Source organism: Capra hircus, chromosome 14 (genome assembly GCF_001704415.2).
Source record: "Capra hircus breed San Clemente chromosome 14, ASM170441v1, whole genome shotgun sequence".
Lineage (NCBI taxonomy): Eukaryota > Metazoa > Chordata > Mammalia > Artiodactyla > Bovidae > Capra > Capra hircus.
The window spans coordinates 47,815,141-47,842,752 of NC_030821.1; the positions used below are offsets into that span (position 1 = coordinate 47,815,141).

At 42.3% G+C, this 27,612-nt stretch overlaps 1 protein-coding gene across 2 annotated transcripts in view; it reads left to right on the forward strand.

Annotated features, from left to right (window-relative positions):
* The window catches only part of TRAM1 (translocation associated membrane protein 1), a 32,270-nt gene continuing 11,278 nt past the window's right edge, over window positions 6,621-27,612 (forward strand). The window contains exons 1-6 of one of the 2 annotated variants that reach the window (XM_018058064.1): window positions 6,621-7,559; window positions 17,685-17,748; window positions 19,217-19,335; window positions 19,450-19,566; window positions 20,850-20,908; window positions 22,569-22,653. In XM_018058064.1, coding sequence (XP_017913553.1) covers window positions 7,437-7,559; window positions 17,685-17,748; window positions 19,217-19,335; window positions 19,450-19,566; window positions 20,850-20,908; window positions 22,569-22,653 — 567 coding nt within the window. In that variant the 5' untranslated portion in view covers window positions 6,621-7,436. 2 annotated transcript variants of the gene reach the window in all.

A 27,612-nucleotide genomic window follows, 5' to 3' on the forward strand; every position in this document is an offset into this window, starting at 1 on the left:
TGTTTAGCACAGTGCTTGGCACTGTTAGTTGCTGTTTATTTTGTTAACAGAACACACTCATATATTCCCTAATGATTTCACTTGGACTCATACCAATTAAGCTCCACAAAGCACCATATTTACTCTTTAGTAAAATCTTACCATAACTTTACAAGATAAAATGTACATTCTTCATCTTGGGAATTAAAATGTAGTAGTTGTGAAGCCTTATGTTATTTTACTGAGCAGAAGCTTCCTTATTTGAAATAGGGAAAACATTATGTTCCTGGTTGATATGAAGATTAAAATTAATAATGTATATCAGCAGTGCTTGGGGGACTGCAAAGAATTATACACATGTTAATTGTTTTCACTTGCGCTAGAAGCTTTGCCTTTGAGCACAAGGGCTGATGCAAACAGGGAAATGGCTCCAAAGCATCTTTCGCCACCACCCCAAGACCTTGGCTCTACTGGGCACCCAGCCATACACCATTTTTCTGATGGCCACAAGACATCATGTCAGCTCCACCAGTCATGAATTCCCTGAGGCATAAGACCTTCTAATTTTAGAAACAGTTGAGCAAAGCTTTGGGCACAGAACAATACACTCATTATTTTGTGCTCCTCAGGTGAACATGAATGACTGAGTGGCCTTCCTGTCAGAGGAGTTACCTGGCAAGTAAGTCTCCAGTTACTTCATGAAACATCCCCCCAGTATTCTGCGGTGACCTCATGTACCAATCTTCCAGGAACCACTTACCAACCACTATTTTCCTGTCTGTTCACGAGAACTAAAACCCTCTCGCATAGTACAGTAGTATGTCTGCATGCTTAGTCCAGTCTGACTCTTTCCAGCCCCATGGACTGTATTGTAGCCTGCCAGGTTCCTCTGTCCATGCAGTTCTTCAAGCAAGAATATGGAGTGGGTTGCCACTTCCTTCCTCCAGGGGATCTTCCCAACACAGGGATTGAACCCATGTCTCTCAGGTCTCATGGGATTCTTCTATCAAGTGAGAAGCCCTGAGACCCTCTTGCTGGTGAAACAAATTCAAAGACCCCTCCTCTATCTTTGTCTGCTGAGTTTATTTCGGAAATCCACCCTGTGCCCATCTCCAGAATCCTTGGCTGTTGCCTCAAACACAAGTCATTTATTCTATTCCATCCATCTATTATTCCCATTCACTCATGTTCATATGCTGTTGGATTTTTCTCCCTTGATCCAACAGCTGCTGCTGTTCCTCTACCTTTAGAACAGTGTTCTCTGGATCACCTGTGTTGGTTCATGTTCTTATTTGCCCAACACCCTTCCTCTACACCTTCTAATAATAGACACAAACAGTGGAAACAGTGTCAGACTTTATTTTGGGGGGCTCCAAAAATCACTGCAGATGGTGATTGCAGCCATGAAATTAAAAGACACTTACTCCTTGGAAGGAAAGTTATGACCAACCTAGATAGCATATTCAAAAGCAGAGACATTACTTTGCCAACAAAGGTCTGTCTAGTCAAGGCTATGGTTTTGCCAGTGATCATGTATGGATGTGAAAGTTGGACTGTGAAGAAAGCTGAGCGCAGAAGAATTGTTGCTTTTGAACTGTGGTGTTGGAGAAGACTCTTGAGAGTCCGTTGGAGTGCAAGGAGATCCAACCAGTCCATTCTGAAGGAGATCAGCCCAGGGATTTCTTTGGAAGGACTGATGCTGAAGCTGAAACTCCAGTACTTTGACCACCTCATGCGAAGAGCTGACTCATTGAAAAAGACTCTGATGCTGGGAGAGATTGGGGGCAGGAGGAAAAGAGGGGGATGACAGAGGATGAGATGGTTGGATGGCATCACTGACTCAATGGACATGGGTTTGGGTGGACTCTAGGAGTTGGTGATGGACAGGGAGGCCTGGTGTGCTGTGGTTCATGGGGTCGCAAAGAGTCAGACACGACTGAGCTACTGAAATGAACTGAACTGAACTGAACTCATGGGAAAAGCACATGTCCTAGAAATGACCATACAACCAAGCCACCCTAGTCTAGATCTTTTCTTGGGATTGTTCTGATAAAACTTGTAAGGGACCATGTTCTCTGACATGTAAATAAAGTCCATTGACAACAGGGAAAAACAAAGCCAACCTGAAACAAAAGACAGAAAAAAAGATTCATGGAGAGAGGGTCTTGATAAGGTCAAGTGTCTGGTTCTAGGTGTCTGATTCTAGTTCCTAAAATCCACAACATGTCCCAGTTCCCGAAACTTCTTTTGAATCTGTTGAATCTTTTGACTCTTTCTTTTCAGTCCCTTGTAACTAGGAGAGTTATTATAAGATAATCTACTTAATTATAAAGAAAACCTCCTACATCCTCCACCACTGCACCAAACATTCCTTTGATGGGTTGCTAAAACTGTGTCCTAACCCTCCCCTCAAATCACCAAGCCCTGTTAGTGGGGCTGACAGTCTCCCGTCCCAACCCCTCCAGGGCCACCCTGCTCCTCCCGCCATCTTTATGGCTGTTATTCCCTACTCATTCCTTCAAAATAGGACTGTGGCTTACAGTCTTCCTGGCTCTGCCCGCCCTGATCTCAGCACCGTGAGGAGAACCTCCACTCAGCTCCATGACTGCCTTGTGTCTACTTACCTCTCCTTCTCCCTCCATTTCAGTGTGAAAAGAGATGTCCCCTCCTATAGAAAGTTAACCCTTATCTGACTTACGCTGACCTCCCCACTCCTCACCCTTCCGCTGTGCCCCCTAGCACCCCAGCTGTGCCAGATCCTTTACAACTCCCCGGCCCTTTTGCATATTTTCTTCACCCTCTTGCATGAAAACCTGGTGCTGCTTAACTGAAAACAAACCTGCTCTCCCTCCCACGCCTTGCCCGCCACAGAGGAGAGGGGAGGAGTGGGTGTTCTCAGGGCCCTCGCTACTGCTCACAGACAGCTCCCTCTCTCATCTGCTCAAAACCCCCACCTCTCTGGAAGCCCATACCCTCCAACTACACCACCCACTGTCCTCCACCCCACTGCCATTACCCACTAACCAAGCTCCCAACTCTTCTTCATCCTCTTCATTCGTGCCAGATGTCAGCACCTGGCTCCTTCACTGGCTCCCTTCTGTTCTGCTCCTCAACTCCCTCTTGGTGACAGAACATTCATGAACTGTGTGGAGGGCATCCTCCCCTCCCACTGCCTCACTCATCGCTTCCAACGTGCGCCCCTCCATCCCCTCCGGCCACCCATGTCCTTCATCATGCCTTTCCTGTCTCATTGCCAATGACCACAGGCCCTCTGGATTCATCATCCCCTGCACCCCACTCTGTGACCATGTCCTGCTCGGCCAACTAGCCCTGCTCCAATCATCTTCCACCCCACGGGCAACCCCAAGTCTGAGAGCCCAGCACTGGATCTGGGAATACGGAACCAGCAAGGCGTAGATGGCTCACTCAGGAGAGGCCAAGATGGAGGGAGTGTCATGAAAGGCCTTTGGACAGAGGAGCAGGCTGACTGAGGGAACCAACCGGAGACAGGGTGGCTCCTGGGCACTAGGAACAACCTAAAGAGGCAGTGGAGAGGAGGTTCTGAGCCCAGCGAGAGCTGGAATGTGAGGGAAAGGCTGACAGGGGCTGTGGCCTCAGGAGAACATGTTCCCAGCGAGAACCACCTCAAGACAAAGAGGGAACCAAGGGAGAATAAACCCCCAACTCCCTTCTGGTTTGGGGCCAGAGCCTTCCACTGGCTGAAGTCAACTAGAAGTCAGAGCACCAGGGAGTCTCAGTGAGGCGGCCTGGAGAGGTTTGCCTTTCACAGCAAAAAAGGATGGAGTGGAGGGTGGAGGGTGGAAGGAGCACAGCTACCTCCTCGCAGCCCAGGCCTCATCTGCAATTCCTCTCCGCCTGCCCCTCCATCATCCTGGCCTGGCAACCCCCAGCTCCTTGCCTTCTCCAGAGCTATATCCAAGCAAGGTGAGAGACAGTGCACCAAGTCGTGTCCGACTCTTGCAACCCCATGGACTGTAGCCTGCCAGGCTCCTCCGTCTATGGGATTCTCCAGGCAAGAATACTGGAGTGAGTGGCCATTTCCTCCTCCAAGCAAGGTGAGAGGACTGGAAACAATTGTGGGACTCTGCTTACTAGCCTCACTTTTTAAAAAGATTTTTTTATTACTCTATTTTTTGGCTGTGCTGGGTCTTTGTTGCTGAGTGCGGGCTTTTCTAGTTGGGGAACGGCGGGACTACCCTCTAGTTGCTGTGCTCTGGCTTCTCAGTGGCTTCTCTTGATGTGGAGCACCAACTCCAGAGCACGGGCTCAGTAGTTGTGGGCTTAGTTGCTCCGCGGCATGTGGGATCTTCCTAGACCAGGGATGGAACCATTGTCCCCTGCATTGGCAGGCAGATTCTTAACCATTGGATCACCATGAAGTCCAGAGTCTCACTTTAAATATAGGTCCCCAAGGTCCCCAAGTCTCAAGGAGGCACTGCTGTCTGATTACATTCCTCTAATCCATTTGCCCTCCCCCAATTTTACCCCATTTCCTCTTCAGTGGGTATGCTATACCCACTCCTGATGATTTCATGTCATAGTTTACTGAGACAATAGAAGCAACCAGAAGACAACTTCATCTGGCCATTCTTAACCTATCCACAGACTCTGCTCTCCTCTGGTTACTATGGAAACACCATCCCTGTTACCATGGGTCCTCTGCTTGTACACTAAACACCATCACCTCTTACAGATCTGTAGGAATCTCCTACAGAAGAAACGTCTCTAATGGGTCATTCTCGCTGTGTGCAAACATACAACAGCTCATATTCAGGAATGAAGTGGGAGTTTGGGATTAGCAGATATAAACTATTACATATAGAATGAATAAGTAGCGAGGCCCTACTGTATAGTACAGGGAAATGTATCCTGAGGTAAACCATAATGGAAAAGAATATGAAAAAGAATATATGTGTAACTGAATCACTTTGCCATATAGCAGAAATTACATGACATTGTAAATCACCTACACTTCAGAAAATTAATTTTTAAGAAATAGACCATAAAAAAAAAGCTTTCCCTAGACCCTTCAGCCTCTCTCCAATGCAGGAGACACAAGAGACTCAAGGTCAATCCCTAGGTCGGGAAGATCCCCTGGAGGAGGAAATGGCAACCTACTCTAGTATTCTTGCCTGGGAAATTCCATGGACAGAGGAGTCTGGAGGGCTACAGTCTGGCAAAGAGTGGGGTGTGACAGCATGCACACACAGCTTTCCATGAAGGAGAAGGGAAATCATGAAAAATTTTTGAAAAATTGTTAGAAGCATCATTTTAATATGAAATTGAAAGGGGATTTGCAACTAAGTAAAACCTAGATAGCATATTGAAAAGCAGAAACATTACTTTTCCAACAAAAGTCCATCTAGTCAAGGCTATGGTTTTTCCAGTGGTCATGTATGGATGCAAGAGTTGGACTGTGAACAAAGTTGAGCGCTGAAGAATTGATGCTTTTGAACTGTGGTGTTGGAGAAGACTCTTGAGAGAGTCCCTTGGACTGCAAAGAGATCCAACCAGTCCATTCTAAAGGAGATCAGCCCTGGGTATTCTTTGGAAGGAATAATGCTAAAGCTGAAACTCCAGTACTTTGGCCACCTCATGCGAAGAGTTGACTCATTGGAAAAGTCTCTGATGCTGGGAGGGATTGGGGGCAGGAGGAGAAGGGGACGACAGAGGATGAGATGGCTGGATGGCATCACCGACTCGATGGACGTGAGTTTGAGTGAATTCCAGGAGTTGGTGATGGACAGGGAGGCCTGGTGTGCTGTGATTCATGGGGTCGCAAAGAGTCAGACATGACTGAGCGACAGAACTGAACTGAACTGGAAACTAGTAATTGTTTGATCAGAAAGTAGGAAAATAATAATAGTTAACATTCATACCTAATTCTCTACTAAGCACTTTCTTTGAATCATCTCAGTTAATTGCCAAAATAGGTACAATTCTTTTTTATTGATGATATTCACATGGTCTGCTCCCTCACCTCTTCATCAGGCAAATGTAATTTCCCATTTTCCCTAGTCCCCTTTCTTTCTTTTTCTCCAGAACTCTCATCTCAATTTAAGATATGTTTCACTTTTTAAATCTTGTGTAAAGACCCTCTTCACATACTAGAATGAAAGCCTGTAAGAATAGGTTCAACTGTATTTTTCCTTCAGTTCTTTATCCTCAGTGCTTAGCATAGAGTAGATAACCAATAAAATTTTTGAATACCTAAATAAATGAGGAATTGAGTTTCATGGAGATGAAGTAACTTGTCCATGATCATACAGGTGATCAGAATTCTGATTTTAAAACCCATGTTCTTAAACCATTAAGGGATTCACCAGAGTTGTAATATTGCAGGCTAGAGATGAGTCCCCTCCTGAGGCTGCAGCAGTGATAGATGGGGAGAGGGACTGAATGGCCTGGGTGTGGCAATAGGCTGTATATGGAAGGACGCTGAAAGAGATCACTCCAGGATGACTTGATTTCTAGATTTGGCAAATGCGTAGACAGTGACACAGTCCATCGGGAGAAAGTGTACCAGAAGTCTTATATTGGGTAGAAGGATGAGAAAGGAGGACACGTTTAATCCATAAACTTTTAAAAAACCATCTCATTGATTACCAAGAAGTGTTGTTAAGAAGTAAGAAGCCAGTAAACCCAAGCTGATCTCTTCAGACATCGTTGGGGTATGGGAATGGACAGGTGAGACCAAATAGTTGTTCTTTTTAAAAAAACTAGCTCAGGGCTACAAAGAACAAGAAAAAGTCCTCAGGTGTGTTCATAATAATTCTGAAGTTAACTTTTAAGGCAAATGCGAACACCAAAGAATGGCCCTATCCTGATGTAGTTAAGTTGTAGTAGTCATGTAGTCAGCAAGATTATCTTGCTGGTGGCACTGGCTTTCAAGAAGAGACAATCAACCTGGAAGCAGGCACTGACACCCAAGCCTAGTGTGGCCAGGAGGGCAGGAGGAAACGCTTATAGCAGCGCACGCCGTAGCACGTGGTCGCCCTCGGACCTCGGCGCCGACTCAGCCTGTTAAAGGGGCGCAGGGAACTCGCGCCTCAAACGACTCCCAACCCCCGCCCCGGCGCGGAGCCTGCGGGGCACCGCTCAGGTTCCTTCCACCAGCCCGGCCGCGGGCGGACAGCCTCCAGTCCCTAGGCGGCGCTGTGGGCTCGCAAGAGCGGCCGCGGCACTAGAGAGCGCCGTCCCTCCCAGTGCGCATGCTCGCTTCCGCCGTGGGCTCGCTTTTTTTTTTTTTTTTTTTTTTTTCGGGTGGCCCAGGCGGCTGCGTACTGGCTGTGGGATGGGAAGTGAAGCCCCAGCGAGCGGCAGCGGCGGGGCTGTGAGGAGCAGCCAGAGGGAGGCGGCGGCGGCGGAGAGTCGGTGAGCAGCTGGGAAAGCGGAGCCGGGGCGGAGCACCTGCAGGCACGGGCGGTGGCTTCACCATGGCGATTCGCAAGAAGAGCAGCAAGAACCCCCCGGTCCTGAGCCACGAATTCGTCCTGCAGAATCACGCGGACATCGTCTCCTGTGTGGCGATGGTTTTCCTGCTGGGGCTCATGTTCGAGGTGAGCCCAACCGCCCGCCCCGCCGCCGGCCCGGGCTTCCAGCTCAGCCCCTCGGCCCGGGACCGCGGGGGGACCCTGGCCGGGGCCGGGGGGAGGTGCCGGCCCCTCGCCCCCCAAAGAGCGGGCCGGCCCGGCCCGGCGCTGGCCTGGGGCTGCGCAGCCCCGGGGGCCTGGCCGCCGCCCGCCCGCAGGGGCCGGGGCCGCCGCGTCGCCCCCTCGGCCACCGCGCACGCCGCCCCCTCCCGCCGGCCGCGCAGTTCCTGGTTCCCGCGAAGGGTTACGTGGCAGCCGGCGAGGGGCCGGCGGGCTGCGGGGGCGGCCCCTGCGCGCCTAGCTGGCTGCGGGCAGTGGGCGGGCTGGGGAATGGCCGGCCGGCCAGGCCGCAGGGGGCAGGGGAGAGCCGGGGGCCGCGGCCGCGGCGGCGCGGGGTTTGGGGGGCAAACCGACGGAGCCGGGCGCCGGCTGCCCGCTGGAAGGGCGGTGGCCACACGGGGCGGCGAGCGATCGCCGCAGGATCACCCACCCAATTGTTAAGAACTTCGGTCTCCCAAACTGGTATTGTTAGCAGTGATCGAACTTTTTTTTTTTTTTTTCCGTCCCGCGCTTGCTCTCTCCTTAAAGAAACAAGGTCTGATACAGAAATAGGGGTACAGAGCAGCAGTGCCGAGGAGTCGAATAATTTTCTTTTTGTTTCTTGAAGTAGGAGAGGATGGAAATGTCAGGAGTGTGTAAATTCTCTTCCCACATAGCGCGTATCGTGATGACTTATTTAACAGCTGTTGAATGTGGGTAATAAACTTTGCCAGGTGAACGGGTAACATCCTACGGCTTCCTTCCCCTCGCTCCCCAAAACACACGCCCGTTCCTTATCCTCTTTCCCTTTTTAACTTTTCTCTGTAGCTCCTGAGCCCCCACCAAATACACTCATTATTTTACTTATTCATTGTCTCCTTCTTGGAATGTAACCTCAGTGAAAGGACAGGGTTTTTTTTGTTTTGTTTTGTTTTAATTTCCAGCGCCTAGACTATATCCCTGCATTTAGGAAGTGCTTACAAAATATTTGTTTAATGAGTGACATTAAGAATTCTTGACTACTGGGTAGCTCAGGGAACCCTATCCAGTGCTCTGTGGTTAACCTAAATGAGCAGGAAATCCAAAAAAGGCGATGTATGTATATGTATAGTTGACTCACTTTACCAGTACAGTGGAAAGTAACACAACATTGTTAGACAGCTATGCTCCAAGAAAAATGTTAGCAAAATATAGACAGAGCAGTAAAGAGTTTCATATGCAGTTCAGTGTGAACGATTCCAGTAAAAGACAAGAAATCCTGCTTCCAACTCACAAATAATTAAATAAACAGTAGTTAAATTTTTTTTTTTAAGTCTTAAGAAAAACTAGTGGAATGAGACTGCCAGTGACCAAAAGATGACTAAATTGTTAAAATAGAGCTTGTGTGGCTCTTTTAAATGTTATTATTAGAAATTGAATATTTTAATACTTAAAATATTTTCAAACTTTCTGCTCATCTTCGAATGGGCTTTTTCTGGATCTAGTTGGTTTTTTTTCTTTTTTAATCTTGATAGCGTCATTTTTGCCCACTTAATCCACAGTTAAGGAAGCAGTGAGTATTCCTAAATGGGAAGGTAGAAGGGAACTAACATATGTCATATAGTTTATTTTAGGCTGGGCCTGTGCTACTTACCACCTGAATGACCTAAGGGTAAGCCTCAGTTTTTCTGCTGTGTATAAGGAAATACCACATGTGCTCTTCTCACCACCACTGTTTGCAAGGATCAGATAGCCTGGTATGAAGGCATCTTATGGTTTATAAAGTACTATATGAATATGTACGATATTAAAAATGTAATGCTAAACACTTGTACTCACTTTCTGAATATTATACTTACATATATATATCTTCTGCTTTGGTCATATTGAACAGTTTTATAAGACTTGCCATAACCCATCTCCACATGGTAAATATTCCTGACTTTGAAGATATAATTTAGGAGTAATATTATCTGCAAAATGTTTTGAATGAAATGGAATATAAATCAGAAATGCTGACACTAAGAAATGTTTTGACTTTGTTTTTATGTAAGCTTTTTTTGTTCTCTTACCACATTTCTAGGGAAGTTCACCACCTGTTAACGTCCTCACATCAATGATTTTTTTTTTTTAACAGTGAAGGGATTTTCACCTTTACATCTGTAAAATTTCTCAATTTAAATAGACTCAACAAAGATCTAAATAGAAGTTTTTAAAGTCAGTTCAAAAAAGAACGTTGAAGAAACATACAGAAGAAAGTTCATGCATGTCCCATGACTTTTTTCTTGCCATATGTTAAAGTGTTAGGATTTAAAAGCGTGTTATCTACACATGGGAAAAAAATTTACTGGTTCGTTTTGCTGCTTTCAAAATAATTGCTGATGAATCTCACCATTAACGTAGTTATTGAATGACGGTATCTGTGCTAGAATAATAGAGAAGTTGATATTTTTGCAACAGAACTGTTAGCCTTTTGTGTAAATATATTGAGAAAATGTCAGAGGATTTATGGTGAAATTGACAAAGCAATAATAGATACTGTATTACTAGCCAAAATGAAGACTCAGTGTAAATGCTGACGCTAAAGGGAGTTAGGTAGGGCTCCACTGCTTGCTAACTTGGTAACCTAGGGCATGTCATTTAACTTCTCGAACTTGTTTCCTTTTCTGTAAGATAGGGCTCATTGGATTACTCTGAGAATTAAATTAATTTGTATAATTCATAGTTGAAAGTTTAGCTTACAGGAGACATGCCATAAATGATAGTTCATTATTCCTTAGGTATTTATTAAGGTCAAAAAATAGAAGACGGATTTTTTATGTGAGAGAAGGTTCTGCTGCTGCTGCTGCTGAGTTGCTTCAGTCGTGTCCGACTCTGGGCGACCCCATAGATGGCAGCCCACCAGGCTCCCCCATCCCTGGGATTCTCCAGGCAAGAACGCTGGAGTGGGTTGCCATTTCCTTTTCCAGTGTATGAAAGTGAAAAGTGAAAGTGGAGTCGCTCAGTCGTGTCCAACTCAGCGACCCCATGGACTGCAGCCTACCAGGCTCCTCTGTCCATGGGATTTTCCAAGCAAGAGTACTGGAGTGGGGTGCCATTGCCTTCTCCAAGAGAAGGTTCTAACAGCACCTAAAGAGTTGTATATACCAACCTGCCAGTGCAGAATACGCAGGAGACTCAGGTTCAATCCCTGGTTTGGGAAGATTCCCCTGGATTAGAAAATGACAACCCACTCCAGTATTCTTGCCTGGAAAATCACATGGACATAGGAGCCTAGCGAGCTACAGTCCATGGGGTCGCAAAGAGTCAGACACGACTGAGCACACACGTTCATTCTTGATAAAGCAATAGTTTGTTTGTGGGAAATGGAAGACGTTAATTACAAGGAACTTTGTGTTCTCAGAAATTGCTGTGAATTTTGAAATTATGTATTTTTTAGTATAGTCAGTTTCTGTCCACATACTGCAAATCGTGGTGTATAATTCATGACTTCATATTGGAGTGAGGAAAATTTAATAGTTAGAAGATATAAGGATACTTGAGAACCTTTCCAAAAGCAAGGATGCAGAAGAGAAGTTAAGAGTCTCCATGAGGAAGATCTACTGAAAGGGAGTTACTTTACACATACTCAGGAGTCCCAAGTTGTTCTTGCCATGCCAGGTTAGGGGGACCTTTACAATTCCAAGTATCGTGGAACAGACTTGGAAGTTTGTTTTATTTTTAAGTGTGGCTTGTCTTAATGCCACCATTTTCTTTCCTTCTTTTTTTTAAGAACTTAGTTTTATATGTCAGTAAGGAAGTGGGATTAGATATTCAGAAACTGCCTTCATCTCTAAGGCATCCAGTCCGTGTAGTAGTACTCCTTCCTCTAGCAAGTACAGCGTAGTTAACGTTTCTGTATGACAGGCTACCAAGCCCAGCTGGTGACCGTGGAAGAAATATTATGATATTCATGATAATTGTAATCAGTGCTGGGTTAAATAATTCATTAAGCGTCATGGTAACCTGTTTAAGATATATCTGAATAAGTCTCATATTTTTCTTATAAATGGAGAGCAGTGCTTCAGATGTTCAAAATTGTCATAAACTTGGTTATTTTTACTTTTGAATGCATTATATATTTCTTGTGTGTGCATGCTCAGTGTGTCCAACTCTTCGTGACCCCATGGATTGTCGTGCTCCAGGCTCCTCTGTTCATGGGATTTTCCAGACAAGAATACTGGAGCCAGTTGCCATTTCCGTCTCCAAGGGATCTTCCCAACCCAAGGACTGAACCCTTGTCTTTTGGATCTTATGCATTGACACGAGGGTTCTTCACCACTGCACCACCTGGGCAGCCCATGTATTTCTGTAGCATGTTTTATTCCAAACTAATTTGTCTTATTATTGATTAACTGTAATATTAGTTTAACTGAAACAGTGTTGGTTGGGATATGACACTTAGGAGGCCTGGAAATGGCTAAGAGCATGATTATTGGTTTAATTTTTCTTCTTTTTTAAAAAAATTTCCTATAAACTTTTGTAGTATGTGTGGTTTGTATTTTTCTTATTATTCTACATACTGTCACATGCTAAGCTAGCTGGAAACCAGATTTTAATTTTATTTGGAAGCCTAGCATGAAAGGATAATATAATTTTTGTTGCTTTGGGAATTTGATATTAAATCTATCTTTGAAGAATTTCCCTTGTCATTTGTTTAAAAAAACTTAGAAGTTTTTTCAGCTACGATAGTGGTGCCCTCATATTTCAAACTAGAAACAGGGATGCAAAGTGTGTTTGTGTGTTTGTATATGAAATCTAAACAAGATATTAAAGCATAAAATTTAGTCATCAACTTTATTTAAAAGAATTGCAGAAAAGCAATGTTACCCTGGAAACACATGTCATCGCTCTGCTGTAATGTATTCGTGTGAATGACCTAGAATGCAATACAAAAAAGCCTTATTGGCCTCTTCTAGTCAAGTGGCTTTCTGTATCTACCTAGCACAGCAACTTGCTGGAAGGGCCTTTCCCTGACTTCCTCTCACAGGCCTGTAATACGCCAGGACAGCAGAGCCCAGCTACAACCTGTATGTTGTACATCTCCCCACCTCTGCTGCTCACCTGCTGGCTCTCCGTCTAGTCCAGACTTCGGTGGGGCCTGATCCCCTTTCCTTTTCTTCAGTATAGTGGCCTCTCGTTGCTTTGCTTTTCTCCCTGCAGACTTCACGGTTCACACTCTCCCCAGGCCCTTAGCTCCCTTTCCCTCTTGGTCTTTCTCCCTGTTTGACCTATACATATCCAGCCATGGTTCCAGCCTGGCACCTGCGTTTTCCCTCCCTCCCCATTTGTGGATCACTCAGGGTTGTCAGAGAAAGTCATGGACTCGGGCTGCTAGATAATATTACAAGTCAAAGGTTTCTGACCTCAGACAAAAGTAATACTCAGGGATCTTTTTACTTCTCCCTGGCCAGCTCCTTTCCCTAAAGGAACTATAAAAATACTCATTGGATTCCCCAGCTGTGCTTAACAAATAACATTGCTTCTGCTCCGCACCATAGAGAATTTCCTCAGTTTCTTGTCTTTTGAATTTATCTGTCCCATCGTTTTTACCTTCTGTTTAGTGTAAGAGGAAAACAGTTCAAGATTAACCTTTAGCTGAAGTACTTTGGCCACCTGATGTGAAGAGCCCACTCATTGGAAAAGACCCTGATGCTGGGAAATATTGAGGGAAAGAGAAGGGGACAATAGAGGATGAGATGGTTGGATGGGATCGCTGACTCAATGGACGAGAGTCTGAGCAAGCTCCAGGAGATAGTGAAGGACAGGGAAGCCTGGCATGCTACAGTCCATGGGGTTGTAGAGTCGCTCATGACTTAATGACTAAACAACAGCAGCTATCCTTGTGTTTCATTCCCTGCCAGATCTTTCTGTCCATTATGCCCTTACATGGTAAATTCTCCCTAGCCCCTTTCCTGACCACCCTCACACCAGCTTAGCCCCTCCCGTCATAAAACAACGTAAGCTTTGGCCTGGTATCTCTCACTGGGAACCCCTGTGTTCATTCCTTTGGGGCTCTCCACACCACTGTCATGTGCCTTTCGCGCTCTCTGTTGGAATCACTCAAAAGCTGTGACCACTGATGACTTCTTAAATCATCCAGTCCACTGTCGTCTTTTCCTGACACATCTCTATTGAAGCTTTGGCTTTATTGTCCACACCGTCCTGAGATGTTTCCCCTCTGGCTTTTGGGGTATCCAGCTCTCTTCATTCTCTGCTGTTTCTCTCTGATCATGTCTTGTTATTTCCCCACCAGCTTTTCTCTGCCCTCTCCATGGTTCTGATTTGTCCTGCTTCTCATCAAATCCTGTACACTCTCTACAGAGGACTTACATATTTCCACAGCCTCCACTGTGTACTGTGTATTCTCTGTAAAGAGAGACTTCCAAAAATCCTTGAGCCTGGCCCTCCCTGAGGAGCTCCAGGAGTGGGCCTCACCTGCCTGTTCGTCTTTCCACCTGCACATCTCAAAGAAATCTAAGTTTACTGAAAACTCCTCTTTCCCTAAAACCTGTTGTTCCTCCTGTATTCCCCAGTTTTATTAATAATATTGTTTTTCACCTACTTGTTGAAGCATCAGTACATGATCTCTGATTCTTCCCTCCTGCTTAACAAGCTTTCAGTCAGTCAGTCAGTTCAGTCACTCCGTCTTCTCCGACTCTCTGCGTCCCCATGAACTGCAGCATGCCAGGCCTCCCTGTCCATCACCAACTCCCGGCGCTTACCCAAACTCATGTGGATTGAGTCGGTTGATGCCATCCAACCATCTCATCCTTTCTCGTCCCCTTCTCCTGCCCTCAATCTTTCCCAGCATCAGAGTCTTTTCAAACTCATGTGGATTGAGTCAGTTGATGCCATACAACCATCTCATCCTTTCTCGTCCCCTTCTCCTGCCCTCAATCTTTCCCAGCATCAGAGTCTTTTCAAATGAGTCAGCTGTTCACGTCAGGTGGCCAAAATATTGGAGTTTCAGCTTCAACATCAGTCCTTCCAATGAACACCCAGGACCGATCTCCTCTAGGATAGACTGGTTGGATCTGCTTGCAGTCCAAGGGACTCTTAAGAGTCTTCTCCAACACCACGGTTCAAAAGTATCAATTCTTGGGCACTCAGCTTTTTTTATAGTCCAACTCTCACGTCCATACATGACTACTGGAAAAACCATAGTCTTGACTAGACAGACTTTTGTTGGCAAATTAATGTCTCTGCCTTTTAATATGCTATCTAGGTTGGTCTTAACTTTCCTTCCAAGGAGTAAGCATCTTTTAATTTCATGGCTGGGGTCACCATCTGCAGTGATTTTGGAGCCCAAAAAAATAAAGTCAGCCACTGTTTCCACTGTTTCCCCATCTGTTTGCCATGAAGTGATGGGACCAGATGCCATGATCTTAGTTTTCTGCATGATGAGCTTTAAGCCAACTTTTTCACTCTCCTCTTTCACTTTCATCAAAGAGGCTCTTTAGTTCTTCTTCGCTTTCTGCCATAAGGGTGGTGTCATCTGCATATCTGAGGTTATTGATATTTCTCCCGGCAATCTTTTTTTTTTTGGAGGCTAATTACTTTACAATATTGTATTGGTTCTGCCATACATTGACATGAATCTGCCACAGTGTACATGTGTTCCCCATCCTGAACCCCCCTCCTACCTCCCTCCCCATCCCATCCCTCTGGGTCATTCCAGTGCACCAGCCCCGAGCACCCTGTATCATGCATCGAACCTGGACTGGCGATTTGTTTCACATACAATAATATACATGTTTCAGTGCCATTCTCCTAAACCATCTCCCAGCAATCTTGATTCCAGCTTGTGCTTCATCCAGCCCAGTGTTTCTCATGATGTCCTCTGCATATAAGTTAAATAAGCAGGGTGACAATATGCAGCCTTGATGTACTCCTTTTCCTATTTGGAACCAGTCTGTTGTTCCATGTCCAGTTCTAACTGTTGCTTCCTGACCTGCATACAGATTTCTCAAGAGGCAGATCAGGTGCTCTGGTATTCCCATCTCTCTCAGAATTTTCCACAGTTTATTGTGATCCACACAAAGGCTTTGGCATGGTCAATAAAGCAGAAATAGATGTTTTTCTGGAACTCTCTTGCTTTTTCGATGATCCAGCGGATGTTGGCAATTTGATCTCTGGTTCCTCTGCCTATTCTAAAACCAGCTTGACCATCTGGAAGTTCACGATTCACGTATTGCTGAAGCCTGGCTTGGAGAATTTTGAGCATTACTTTACTAGCGTGTGAGATGAGTGCAATTCTTTGGCATTGCCTTTCTTTGGGATTGGAATGGAAACACCTTTTCCAGTCCTGTGGCCACTACTGAGTTTTCCAGATTTGCTGGCATATTGAGTGCAGCACTTTCACAGCATCATCAAATCTTTTAGGATTTGAAATAGCTCAAATGGAATTCCATCACCTCCACTTACCTTATTCTGCCTCAAAACTTCCACTTCTCTTCTTCCACCACTGCCTCAGTTCAAGCCTTATTAGCTTTTATGGGTTTCTCTCATACTTGACTTCCTCCTTACTCCAATTTATTTTTGTCTGATATTTATTTAGTAATGTTGATTAGTCACTGAATAAATGCCACATGCCCTGCTGGACTTTGAGCTTCTAGTGATGAACAGAAACCAGCGTAGTCCTGGCTTTTACGGAGGTTACTGTGATGGGTAACAGCAGTATGAATATCACCACGCCAGGAGTGTGCATTTTGTGAGAATGAAGCCCAGGTCTCTGAGGTCGTCTAACAAAGGATATGACCTATCGTAAAAGGCAGGGAAGTCTTCCTTGAAAGGATGTAGTTGACCTGAGATCCCGAGTGGAGAGGTTTTCCAGCAGTGTTTCAGATTAAACCGCAAGTGCACAGAGCCCTGGGTGGGAGGAGTGCAGGAGGCAGGGCCAGACCCTGGAGTTTGTTCTCATCCTGGAAAGAATGGGACTCAACTGGAGGACCTTCGGGGGTGGGCGGGCCTGGGGAGTGTGTTCACCTGATGGAGGGCAAGATTCTGGTTGCCAGCTGGAGTTTGGATCTGAGGGTGACTTGGGGGCCCAGCGCTGGCCGCAGTCAGCCGTCTCTCTAAACACCAGTAACTCCCTCTCCTCAATTTGTCTGGTCAGGCTAAAATAAAGTCTACACTACTTAGATCAGCACACTAGGCCCTTCCTCATGTCCACCTGTTACGCCTGACCTCCTGGTTCCAGCTTCTTGACCTTTGCACTTCCCTTTTCCCTACCTGGGCTGTCCTCTCCATCCCCTGCCAGGGAACTTTTCTTTGCTAGCAGGAGCTGCTCAGGCACCACATCTTCTGCAGAGCCTTTCCTCACCCCAGGAAGAAATGAAAAACAAAAAAAATGCATTGTTTTTCCTCGGTTCCTGTTGGCTCTGATTCTTTGGTATTATAACCATTTCTTCTAAAAACTCAAATAAGTTTCTAGTCGTCTGGATCATATCATCCATCTCTGTTATCCTCTCGTCTAGTATCGTGCTTGGTGCCTATAAATATTGAGTAAGTGTTTCATTGTTCTGTTGTGACCACTTTGCTTGTACCAGTTGTCAGGTCAGTTAAATATTCATTGACCATGTATCTAATGCCAGGTGTGCAGGAGATTAAGACACACACCGCAGACCCTACCTTCGGTCCATTTTCATCCTGGTAACGGTGCTCCCTTTTCTTTCATTAATTTACATTTAAAATTTTTCTTGAAGGCAATTTTGTGTTCATTGTACAGGTAGAGAAAGAAACATTATTTATCAAAAACACTGTTTACTGGAACTGCAGTATCTCTTTTTTGAAATCTTAAAGTTAGGAGTGGATTGCACAATCCCATCTAAATTGCAGACTGCTTTGGTGAATTAAGTTAACTTCAAGCTCCTTGGCAAGGGGGAATCCCAGTTGTGCCTGTCCGGGTGACACAGGAACTGGGGGGCCCTCCTTGGTTCTTAGATGTAGGGACAGAACTTGGAATGTTTTTTCCCCCGGAGTTGCTGTTTGGGAGAGAGTCACAAATTGACTTGATCTTTTTTTTCTTTCCAGATAACAGCAAAAGTTTCTATCATTTTTGTTACTCTTCAGTACAATGTTACCCTCCCTGCCACAGGTAGGTGCTTTTCTTTTGGAATTTTCTGGTTAAGTAGAAGAGTTCAGCTGGGCAGACATGGAAATTTCTGTGAACACTAGGTTCTTCATTATCTTCACAGATCTCATTCATGATGAGAATGAATATTTTTCTTGATTTTGTAATAATGCAAGATCTGATGTTTTGGGTTGAAAATCCTGTAAGAAAATCCGTTTTTATGTGTTTAATGTTTACTGTGTACTTTTGTAAGTGGGCTTGAAATTCCATGGAAGAATAGGGTTTTTGTGAGGTGGTTTTTTTTTTGTCCTTCTCCTCACTCTGATCTTTTCGTAAGAAAATCCTAAGAATGGATATTTTGCATTTGTCTGAAGTGTCATTGTTCAGTCAAGGTTTCTAAAGCCCCAGTGTTCAGGTTCAGTTTTTTTGACCTATGAGTTCTGTTTGGGAACTGTAATAACAACCCTCTTAAGCCCATTTTATTGTTGCTTTTTGGTTTGCTCTACCATTCTGTCAGTTATTTTGATGAGAGAATGACAGTAAGCTCTAAGAAGTATCTTGGGAATGGAATACAGACTACATTTTTAGGTTTTATTTCAAAAATTTTTTCTAGATTATGCTAGGTGAGAATCAGGTTGTTATTGAAAGTTGATTACAGTTGAATATAGTAATGTAACTAATTAGTATGGATGAGGGGTGGGGTATTCACTTAACAAGATAACATATTTAGGCTGTAAATTTGTTCCCAGTCTCTCTATTTAGATGTAAGATAAATTACACAACATGGAGTTGGGTTTTTGTTCAGTTTTATCATTTTGTAAATATTTGGTTTAGTAATTTAGATATCAGATTACTGAAAACCACAAAGTTGTTTAGAAATTTGCGTATGCCAGAGAAGAACAAAGCTCTTTTATCAACTCACAAGTATTTGCTTAAGTCTTGTTCTGGAAAATTAGCAGTTTTAAAGACTGAAAACAATTGCAGCAGTTGCTTCTGTCTCCCCTGCTTAGAGTTCAAAACTAAATCAAATCAAAGTCAGCTTTTCCATCAGAATTATAAATATAGTATCTAGTTTGAAAAATAGAGCTAGAAAGTTGAAAGTTTCAAAAGTTCCTTGAAAACACAGGCAAATGGGCTAAGTATAACTTACTTTAATATAACCGAAACATAACCTGCTCTACCCCTGGGATATCCAGGGGTCTGAGTGTGGCCTCCCCTCCCCTGTGCGCTGATCTTTAATGGCTGTAACTAACCTGTGTGAAGTCTTTGTAAGTAATTTCTGAAACTTTAGACTTCTGGGTAATCTCAGTTTTCATTGCTGCTAAGACTCAAAGTGTCCAAAAGCATATTACCGTGATGTTTCTATAAACTTATTTATTAGATTAGTCTTCTTTTTTTGTTTCCATAACTGTGTTGTACTTAGTGCTGTTTTTATAATCTTATGTATATTTGTGTGTGTGTGTGTGTGTCCTGTTCTTTTGGCCTTCAGAAGAACAAGCTACTGAATCAGCGTTCCTTTATTACTATGGTATCAAAGATTTGGCTACAGTTTTCTTCTACATGCTGGTGGCGATAATTATTCATGCCATAATTCAAGAATATGTGTTGGATGTAAGTATACAATCTTAGAAATCTATACTTTGTAAAATACTAGCTCTCCATACCATGATAGTTGTGTTAAATACATTTTTATAATCTTAAATTAACAATTGTTTTTATTTTTAGAAAATTAACAGGCGAATGCATTTCTCCAAAACGAAACACAGCAAGTTTAATGAATCTGGTCAGCTTAGTGCATTCTACCTGTTTTCTTGTATTTGGGGCACATTCATTCTCGTATCTGTAAGTATGTACTATGCTTAAGTTCTCATCTCTCAGAGTATTTAATTATGTACTCAGAACAGGAAATGATGTCCTATTTTTAGCACTCATAAGCAAACCCTGAACCTTAGAAAAATTCCTCTTCTGTTGTTGTTCTTATCTAAGATTAGGAGTTCTGCTATTGAACTAGTATAAATCAGGTTTCATCAGTAAGCCTCTAAGTTTTTATACAGTAAAAATTGCCAACTATGTTCAGTGTTCCAGAAAGCCTTACTCAGTTTTAGTCATTCTGAATGTTGTCTTCATATCTTGTAGTCATTTGCAAGTGGCTCTGTGTTAGCAGAAAGGGTAAGTTATCAGTGATACTTTCACAAGGTTGCATATATACTAGAGATGAATAAATAGGCCAGGTGAATTTTCCAGGGTATGACACAGTTGGAGACAGACCAGAACTCAGCTTTTCAAGTCCAGTGCTTGTTCCATTGTAAACTGCTGCTTTAGTGATACTTTATAGATGAACATAAAATTCAGCTTAAAATCTATCTTATATACTCAGAAATTTTTTTAATTATTGATGTACACAAATTCTGTCTTACACAGTTTTAAAAAAATAAATGTGTTAAAACCTCAATGGGTATTAAGGATAAGTTGCTTCAGTTTTTTCTATGTATACATATGTGATAATTCTCACTAAACAGATCTGGTTATCTAAGAAAAAGACATGGTTATTATGTGGACATGCATGCATGCATGCATGCTAAGTCACTTCAGTCATGTCTGACTCTTGTGACCCCATGGACTGCAGCCCTCCAGGCACCTCCGTCCATGAGATTCTCCAGGCAAGAATACTGGAGTGGGCTGCTGTTTCCTTCTCCTTATGTGGACATAATCTTATAAAACTTGGCAGCACCTTGCTCCTCTGTCTCCTGTCAGGTGCCCCCTCTTTTGGAACCCTTTCTTTGATGACCCGAGAAGAAAATCATTCCTTGGATGACTGTTATGTGCCATTAATGTTTTTTGGTTGTGTTTGCATTTGTGTCTTTTTTACTCCCTTGAATTGAAAGAATTTCAAAAGCCCAGGAATTATGTCTTTTTGGACTTCACATCACTCATTGATTTTCACATCACTAAAGTAAGCAGTTTGATTGAATGAAAAATTACTGAAACATCTAAAATGTTTGACTTCCATGGACCCTTTGGAACTTGAGATGGAGAGTTGTAAATGTGCAAGAAATGAAAATACTGTCTTATTTTCTAAGGAATTTACATGCTCATCAGACTAATTTTTGTATCTTCTCTCTTAGGAAAACTACATCTCAGACCCGACTATCTTGTGGAGGGCTTATCCCCATACCCTGATGACGTAAGTCATTTTTACTAGGCTTTTCTCAATTAAGGGCCATCCATGGTCATGTCACTTTTAAGCAGGATTTGTTGTTACTCTCTTTTAAGACGTGAGGCAAATTCATACAATAGGTATGTCTTTGGCACTCAACACTGCCATAAGAACAAAATATTGCTTTGTGCTTTTATTATGTATGTAGTCGTTTCAGTATGTCTGTTACCTTAAGAAAACTGATTTTAATGGTAATCCTAATTTAGTCCGCTGTCGTCGTCTTTTCCCTCATCTTTTCTCCTCATTCCTGTTCCATCTTCTACATACTTTTGCTCCTTTTCTTTACCCTAGTCTCTTTTCTTCCATTTCTTCTCTCTTACGCTATAAGCTTGAGGATAGAGACTGTTTCTCTTTTTTGGCCCCCAGGGTTTCTGTACAGCGCTATAAGAAGCTCAGGGGTCGCCAAGTCAGCTAGCTAAGTTATTCATTCTTCAAGCCCAGTTCTGAAATGTCTGTTCCATATTTTCCTTGCTCCTTTAGCCTATGTGGGCTTCTGCTTTCCTGAATTTTTCCTTTTGTTGTGCAGTATTTTATGTTTATACATTGTCTTGGCTGCTCTTTAATTGTCTCATTTATGTGAGTCAGTCTTATGTTGTGCCCATGCCCACCAAGACTGTATGTAATTGACAGCAGAAGGAACTGTTTCTTTTCATATCCTTTGCTGTGCCCGCTGTAGGGGCTTATCATCTAGGCAGTAGTCAGTGGATGCATTGTGATGGGAGAGTTAGAGAAAAAGATATGAAGAGAGTAACATGACCTATAGTATTACCATATTCTGCTGAGCCATTCTAACTTTTAAAAAGTGTATTCAATCAACTTTTGTAGAATGGGGATATAAACATCATATTTATGTGGGACTGTATTTTCTCCCCTTCCCTGTCCTCCTCCCCCTCTCTCCCTACAGCATTATTCAGATAGGCTCTGTGTCCACTTTAGACCTCTGGAGAAGGGGGCCCGGGGGGATGGAGAAAGAGGAGGTCTAGAGGGGTGTGGCGTGGAAAGACTGTGGACTCTAGACTGATGCGAATATGTCTCCTGGGAGCCCTTCAGTGCCTTATTCCTCTCTTGAATCTGAGTTTGCTTCCATTTTTGGAGGGTTCTCAAGTGTCTCAGCCAGGTAGAGATACCATGTTTCCCTAAGGAAAAATCCAGAGGTTGTCTGTAATTGGGACTGTCTCGGTTTCCAGTGTTGGTGAATCTGTGCACCTTCACTTCTTTTTGCGCTTCCTACTTCCCTTTTGAGGAACCCTTACAGATGGTGTGATTTGATTCCCTCAGAGACACGTTCCGCATATTTTCAGTAGCTAACAGGCACACTCATCAGTACTAACTCACTCATAGGCAAGAGGCTCTGTTTCCTCGTAGCTTGCTTGGTTGCTCCCACGGTTCTGTGGATCATGTTTTTGCTTCTGCTCTTTAGCCCAGAGGAACTGACTGATGGTGGGGAGACCCTGGGGGGCTGGGGAAGGGGGCTACTGCAGAGTAAAGTAAAGGGAGTAAGGGGACCTGAAATGGCAACACAAAGGTAGCTACTTAGCGTGTCCTGATTTCCAGTGTGTGTTTTTACTTTATTCTTTAAAGATGTTGTGCTTTAAACGATATGTTCTGCTTTTTTTGTGTTACACAGATTTCAGATGAAGTTTTTCTACATATCACAGTTGGCATACTGGTTTCATGCTTTTCCTGAACTCTACTTCCAGAAAACCAAAAAAGTAAGCAGTGGTTTTGTGATTTTTAGATTTGTCTTGTCATTTTTGCCTTTTTTTGGAAAGTTGTTTTAAAAATAAATATTTCCTCACATCTCTAGCCTCCCTTTCCCCTCTCCCATCCCCCCACTATTCTCTCACCTCCCTTTTTTCCACACAGACTAAATGTCTTTAAGTATTTATTGCAGAAACTTTTATTTGGTTCAAATTAAGAGGTGGGGATCTTACATTTGACATGCTAATTTCTCATTTTAAAATTGTATTAGTGGTAATTTAAAATAAAATTTAAACAAATCTTGCAGTGTGATATTCAGTTTGTGTTATGGATACGCTTAGCAGTTTCACAAGTGAGACCAAACGGATTAATTAGATTATTCGGCAACTAATGGTACTGTGTGTAAGTCCCAGAGAAAAATTCAATGTTGAGAAAAGTAAACCAGAGTTAAATATTCACCTTGAGTCTTTCCCTAGTGAAACAGGTAGGAAAGATGTTCATTTGTCTTGTTTGAACAGTAACTCAGCCACTGGAGCACTGCAGTAGCCTCCTGTGTAGTTTTACCCTCGGCACCTCTGAAGTCAGTCTTACCTGATGTCACAGAATAAACTTTGTTTCCTTTATTTAACTCTTTCTCTTCTAAAAACTGTTCTAGGTCCTTTTCGCTCTAAATCAAAATCAAGCTGCTCATCTGTTCCCAGAGCTCTTCACATCTGTGCCCCTGTCCCCTGGTCCCTTTTTCTTCCCTTTTTGTACCTCATTCAGTTTTAACATTCTCTAATTTTATAATCCCAGCACATAGTTCTTTTCTCTGGGTTACCTTTTCTAATAAATTAATCAAGCACTTTTATTCTCCTTTGGGGAGAGATTGTTTTTAAAATCCCTATATATGAACTGACATGTTGGGAGAGGGGTGGATGAAAAGAAAGTCATGAGTTAACAGCCATAGTTGGGAGACAGGTACATGGGGATTCATTATGCTTTCTATGGGTTGTGTGTATTTTATATTTTTCCACATTTAAAACATTGGTTTTAAAATCCCCTTACTTTGAGAAGCTTTTCCAAAACAGAAATGTAACCACCCATCCAGTGACCATTTTATCTCTGCCTTCTTAAAAGCCAGAAACTCTTGTACTCTGGGTAGTTAATTCATGAATATAAGTGCTTGATTTTGTTGCTGTATTGTGTCTGTGGTTTTTGTGTCCTGTGTGTCAGTCATCATTGATGTCTGCCATGATTAGAGAATAGCACCAAATTAGAGTCCATGTAAAGTAGAATGGTTTTCTAGTTACGTTGGTTATAAGGATTAGCATGAAGATCCATAAAACCTTTGACTTAGAACTGTCTTAAGATAAAATTTTTAGCCACACCACTTTCAATAACCCTTCCATATTTAGTGATTACCTAATGTGAACCATAGGTGTCCCATAGCTGCACTGTCCAACACAGTAGCCACAAAGCACATTTAACTTAATTAAGCAAAAACAAAGTTCGCTTTCTTGGTCACACTAGCCATGTCGCAAATGCTCACTGGCCACACATGGTTCACAGTCTGCCATTTTGAATCAGAGGCAGAGAACCTAGCCCTCCTTGCAGAAAGTTCTGTGGAGCACTGCTGAGACCGGCATAGTCCGTGATGTCTTAGTACCATGGTTCAGATGTTTAGGTCTTTCTTCATGTACTTTTGTACCTGTGGATGTTTTACCTCTGGGTTTCATTATGAGTTCATATGTCTATATATTGTTCATTGACCATGTACGTAGAGAGGGACATTTCAAAGTAATTGTTCATTTTAGTTCTCAAAGCTCTTTCCTTATCAGTTCCTGCCAGATGGCATTTCTCCAAAAATGCAATCTAATTTTTATGGAATAATTTGCATAACTTAGAACTTAACTGAAACTATTTTTAACACCTACATATGACAGTCGAAAGTAACTGTTTCAAGTAATTAACATAATTTGAAAGTAACAGCTGCATATGTGTTCAACGGTTTCTTAAAATTTACTCTATAAGAATTATTTTTGGAAGAACTCTTCACTGGAAAAAAATTAGTACAGTGGTTGTTTTGACCCAGTCGTACAGAGAAGTGGAAAAAGGAACACAGTAGCAATTCAAGAGGTGTGTTAGTCACAACTCAGTTTCTTTTAAGAAGGTTATTTTAATTTCATGTAATACGTATGTTTCAATATAAACAGTCCTCTCTTTTGTCCATGAGAGGATTCAAAATGTAGTTTCTTAGCCAACTTGAATATAAGAAGTTTCAGGAAAGTGTGGATGGAATATCCAAATGTTTTGTTTCTGATATTTAGATTATTTGGTTTAATTATCCATACATATAGTTGTATAAAGTATACTAAATTCTTAAAAAGCGTTTTGCCCACTCCTTCCTGAGGGTTACATTCACACTTTTCATGTGCGACTTGTTAATATCTGTCCTTCATCACTGGAGCTTCCTTGACTCATTTAAATCAGTTTTTCCAGAGTACATCGTTACTCTGTCTTATTGATTCCTCCACTAACCTTGTGTAAGCATTTAGAAATGACATTGGTTGAGTTTCCTCAGGTCATGTATCTTAACCCATTTATTTGTTGTTTAAAATAATCAATACAGATCTCTGTAGTATGAGAGCTTTGAAAAAATTTACGTATGAGATGACTACATTTTTGGTTTAGGGGAAAATCTTTGCCTTACATTTGGGCGTATATGCAATATTCAGTTTAAAGTAAAGTTCATATTTTAGTACTGTGTAGTTAAGAAAAACATTTCCTTATAAAATAGAAATTTACTAAAGTATACGGCTGACCTTTTTAATAAAAGATGTTGGAATAACAACCAAAAATGTCACCTAAAGTTATTTATAATTTTAGCATTTGTTTTGATTTAAGTGTACTGTGTTTATTAGGTATTCCATGAAAAAGGAGACTTATCAGAATCTTAAGTCATTATTCTATGACTTTGTTCTTATATAAACTACTGGAATATTAGCATTAAGGATATATAAGGACTTGGCAACTGCTCAGTTTCATTACATATTTTTTCCATTCAGGTATAAGAAAGTTTGTAAATAAACAAAACTTTGTTTCTGACTTCTGGTAAAAAAGAGTTTATTTACATAACAAAATCATAGGGTGGTGAGTCTTGAAAAACCAAAATAGCTTTTTCTCATCCACATCTGCATTCATCTAGACTCTAGATTCTGGAACAGTTACGAACCGCCCTTGGATGGCATGTTAACTCCCTAATTGAAATCTGTGACGTGGCCAGTTAACTGATACCGTGAACTGCCTCTAAGAGTGCCGACATCTTTTCTCACTGATCTTTCACCCAGCCTTCTCTTTTCTCACTGATCTCCCCACCCCAGGGACACATGGTGCTGGGTAAGGTCTTTATTGTTGGCCACAGGCATGTAAGCCCCAGAAGGGCTGTAACCCTATGAGGATTGCAGAATGTCAGGGGAAGCCCAGTCTCATTTTAAAAATCATGCTACGTCACACCGGTCACCTTATTATTGTTGATAGGGGAATGCCTTTAACCTGCGCTCTCCACCACTCTTTGCATTAGACCCCTCCCTGTCACTTATTTATTTTGACACTTGTCTCTGGTTCAGCTTTGAATGTGCAAACCTTGCTTTAGAGACACTGGCCAGTTTATAGAAGGCTCAAGTTTCCATTACTTAGAAAAAGATTTCTTGGTACTCTGTCCTTTTGGAAAAGCTCTTGCTAAGGATTTGACAGTTGCGGAGAATGGGACATTTGGTGGTATTTTACTCACCATGATTGACTCAGTTGGTTGCTATCAAAAAGGCAGGGCTGAGATGCAAAGTTGAACTTGAATTTAGGGAAGAAGCTCTGGACTTTTTCTTTACCTAAGAGCAAGCAAAACCTTGCTTCACATAATTAGGTTGAGATTTAAGGAGAAAAAAGAGATGGAATGACTTTTTGAAATAGAGTATGTTTGTAATTTATAGTAGTATTTTTAGATTTGTCTAACAGGAAAAAAGATAAGCAACTTACGTTCTCTGCTAAATGGTGTATTTTTAAAACCTATTTGTGTTTCTTCTTTAAAAAAAAAAAATCTTTTTTTTTCTTTAATCTTTCCAAGGAGTTACACTGCTATAGTTTTTCCATCAGTTATTCCAGCAAATTAGTTTTTTACATTGATTTACACAGATTGTTATGTAATAAAATGAGTTTAGTGTCCAATCAGCAATTTTAAAACTTTTTAAAAAGCTTTAGTATCAAGGGTCCTCTTGGTGATGTTTTCCCCTCAGAAATTTGGAACATTGTTTACCATACATCTGAAGGAATATGGTATTGTTTCATATACACAGTCACTTGCATGCCACCTCACTGCAACTTAAAACGTATTTAAAATTGTAGTGAGGAACTTCCCTGGCAGTCCAGTGGTTATTAAGACTTCCAATGGAGAGGGTGCAGGTTTGATCCCTGGTTGGGAAGCCGCATGCCTTGCAGCTGAAAAACCAAAACATAAAACAGAAGCAATATTGTAACAAATTCAATAAAGACTTTTAAAATGGTCTACATAAAAATCTTTAGAAACAATAAAATAAAAATAAAATTAACATGAAAGTTAAAATGTTTTGTTGTGTACCATCTAAAATCATTTTGTACAGTGCCAATGATATATACACCACACTTTCAGAAATACAACTACCATGTATTTAGTGACACCTCTGTTTCCATAGGATGTCAAATTGCAATTATAACACTACAGCTGAGCTCGTCTGAAATGATTTTAAGAGAGTAAAGAGACTTCCTTGTGGTTGAACTTTGCCATGTTATCACAACACCTTTCTCTCTCACTCCTTTAGTAAGGAGAAATATTTCATTGGAAGTGTGAAAATTATGTGGAGAAAAAAGTCAGCCAGCCTTCGTTCTCTCTCCAGTTGAAAGCCCCACCATACACTGAGTATTGTGTCTTGGGCATTTTCCCCGAGAGTTCCACAGTG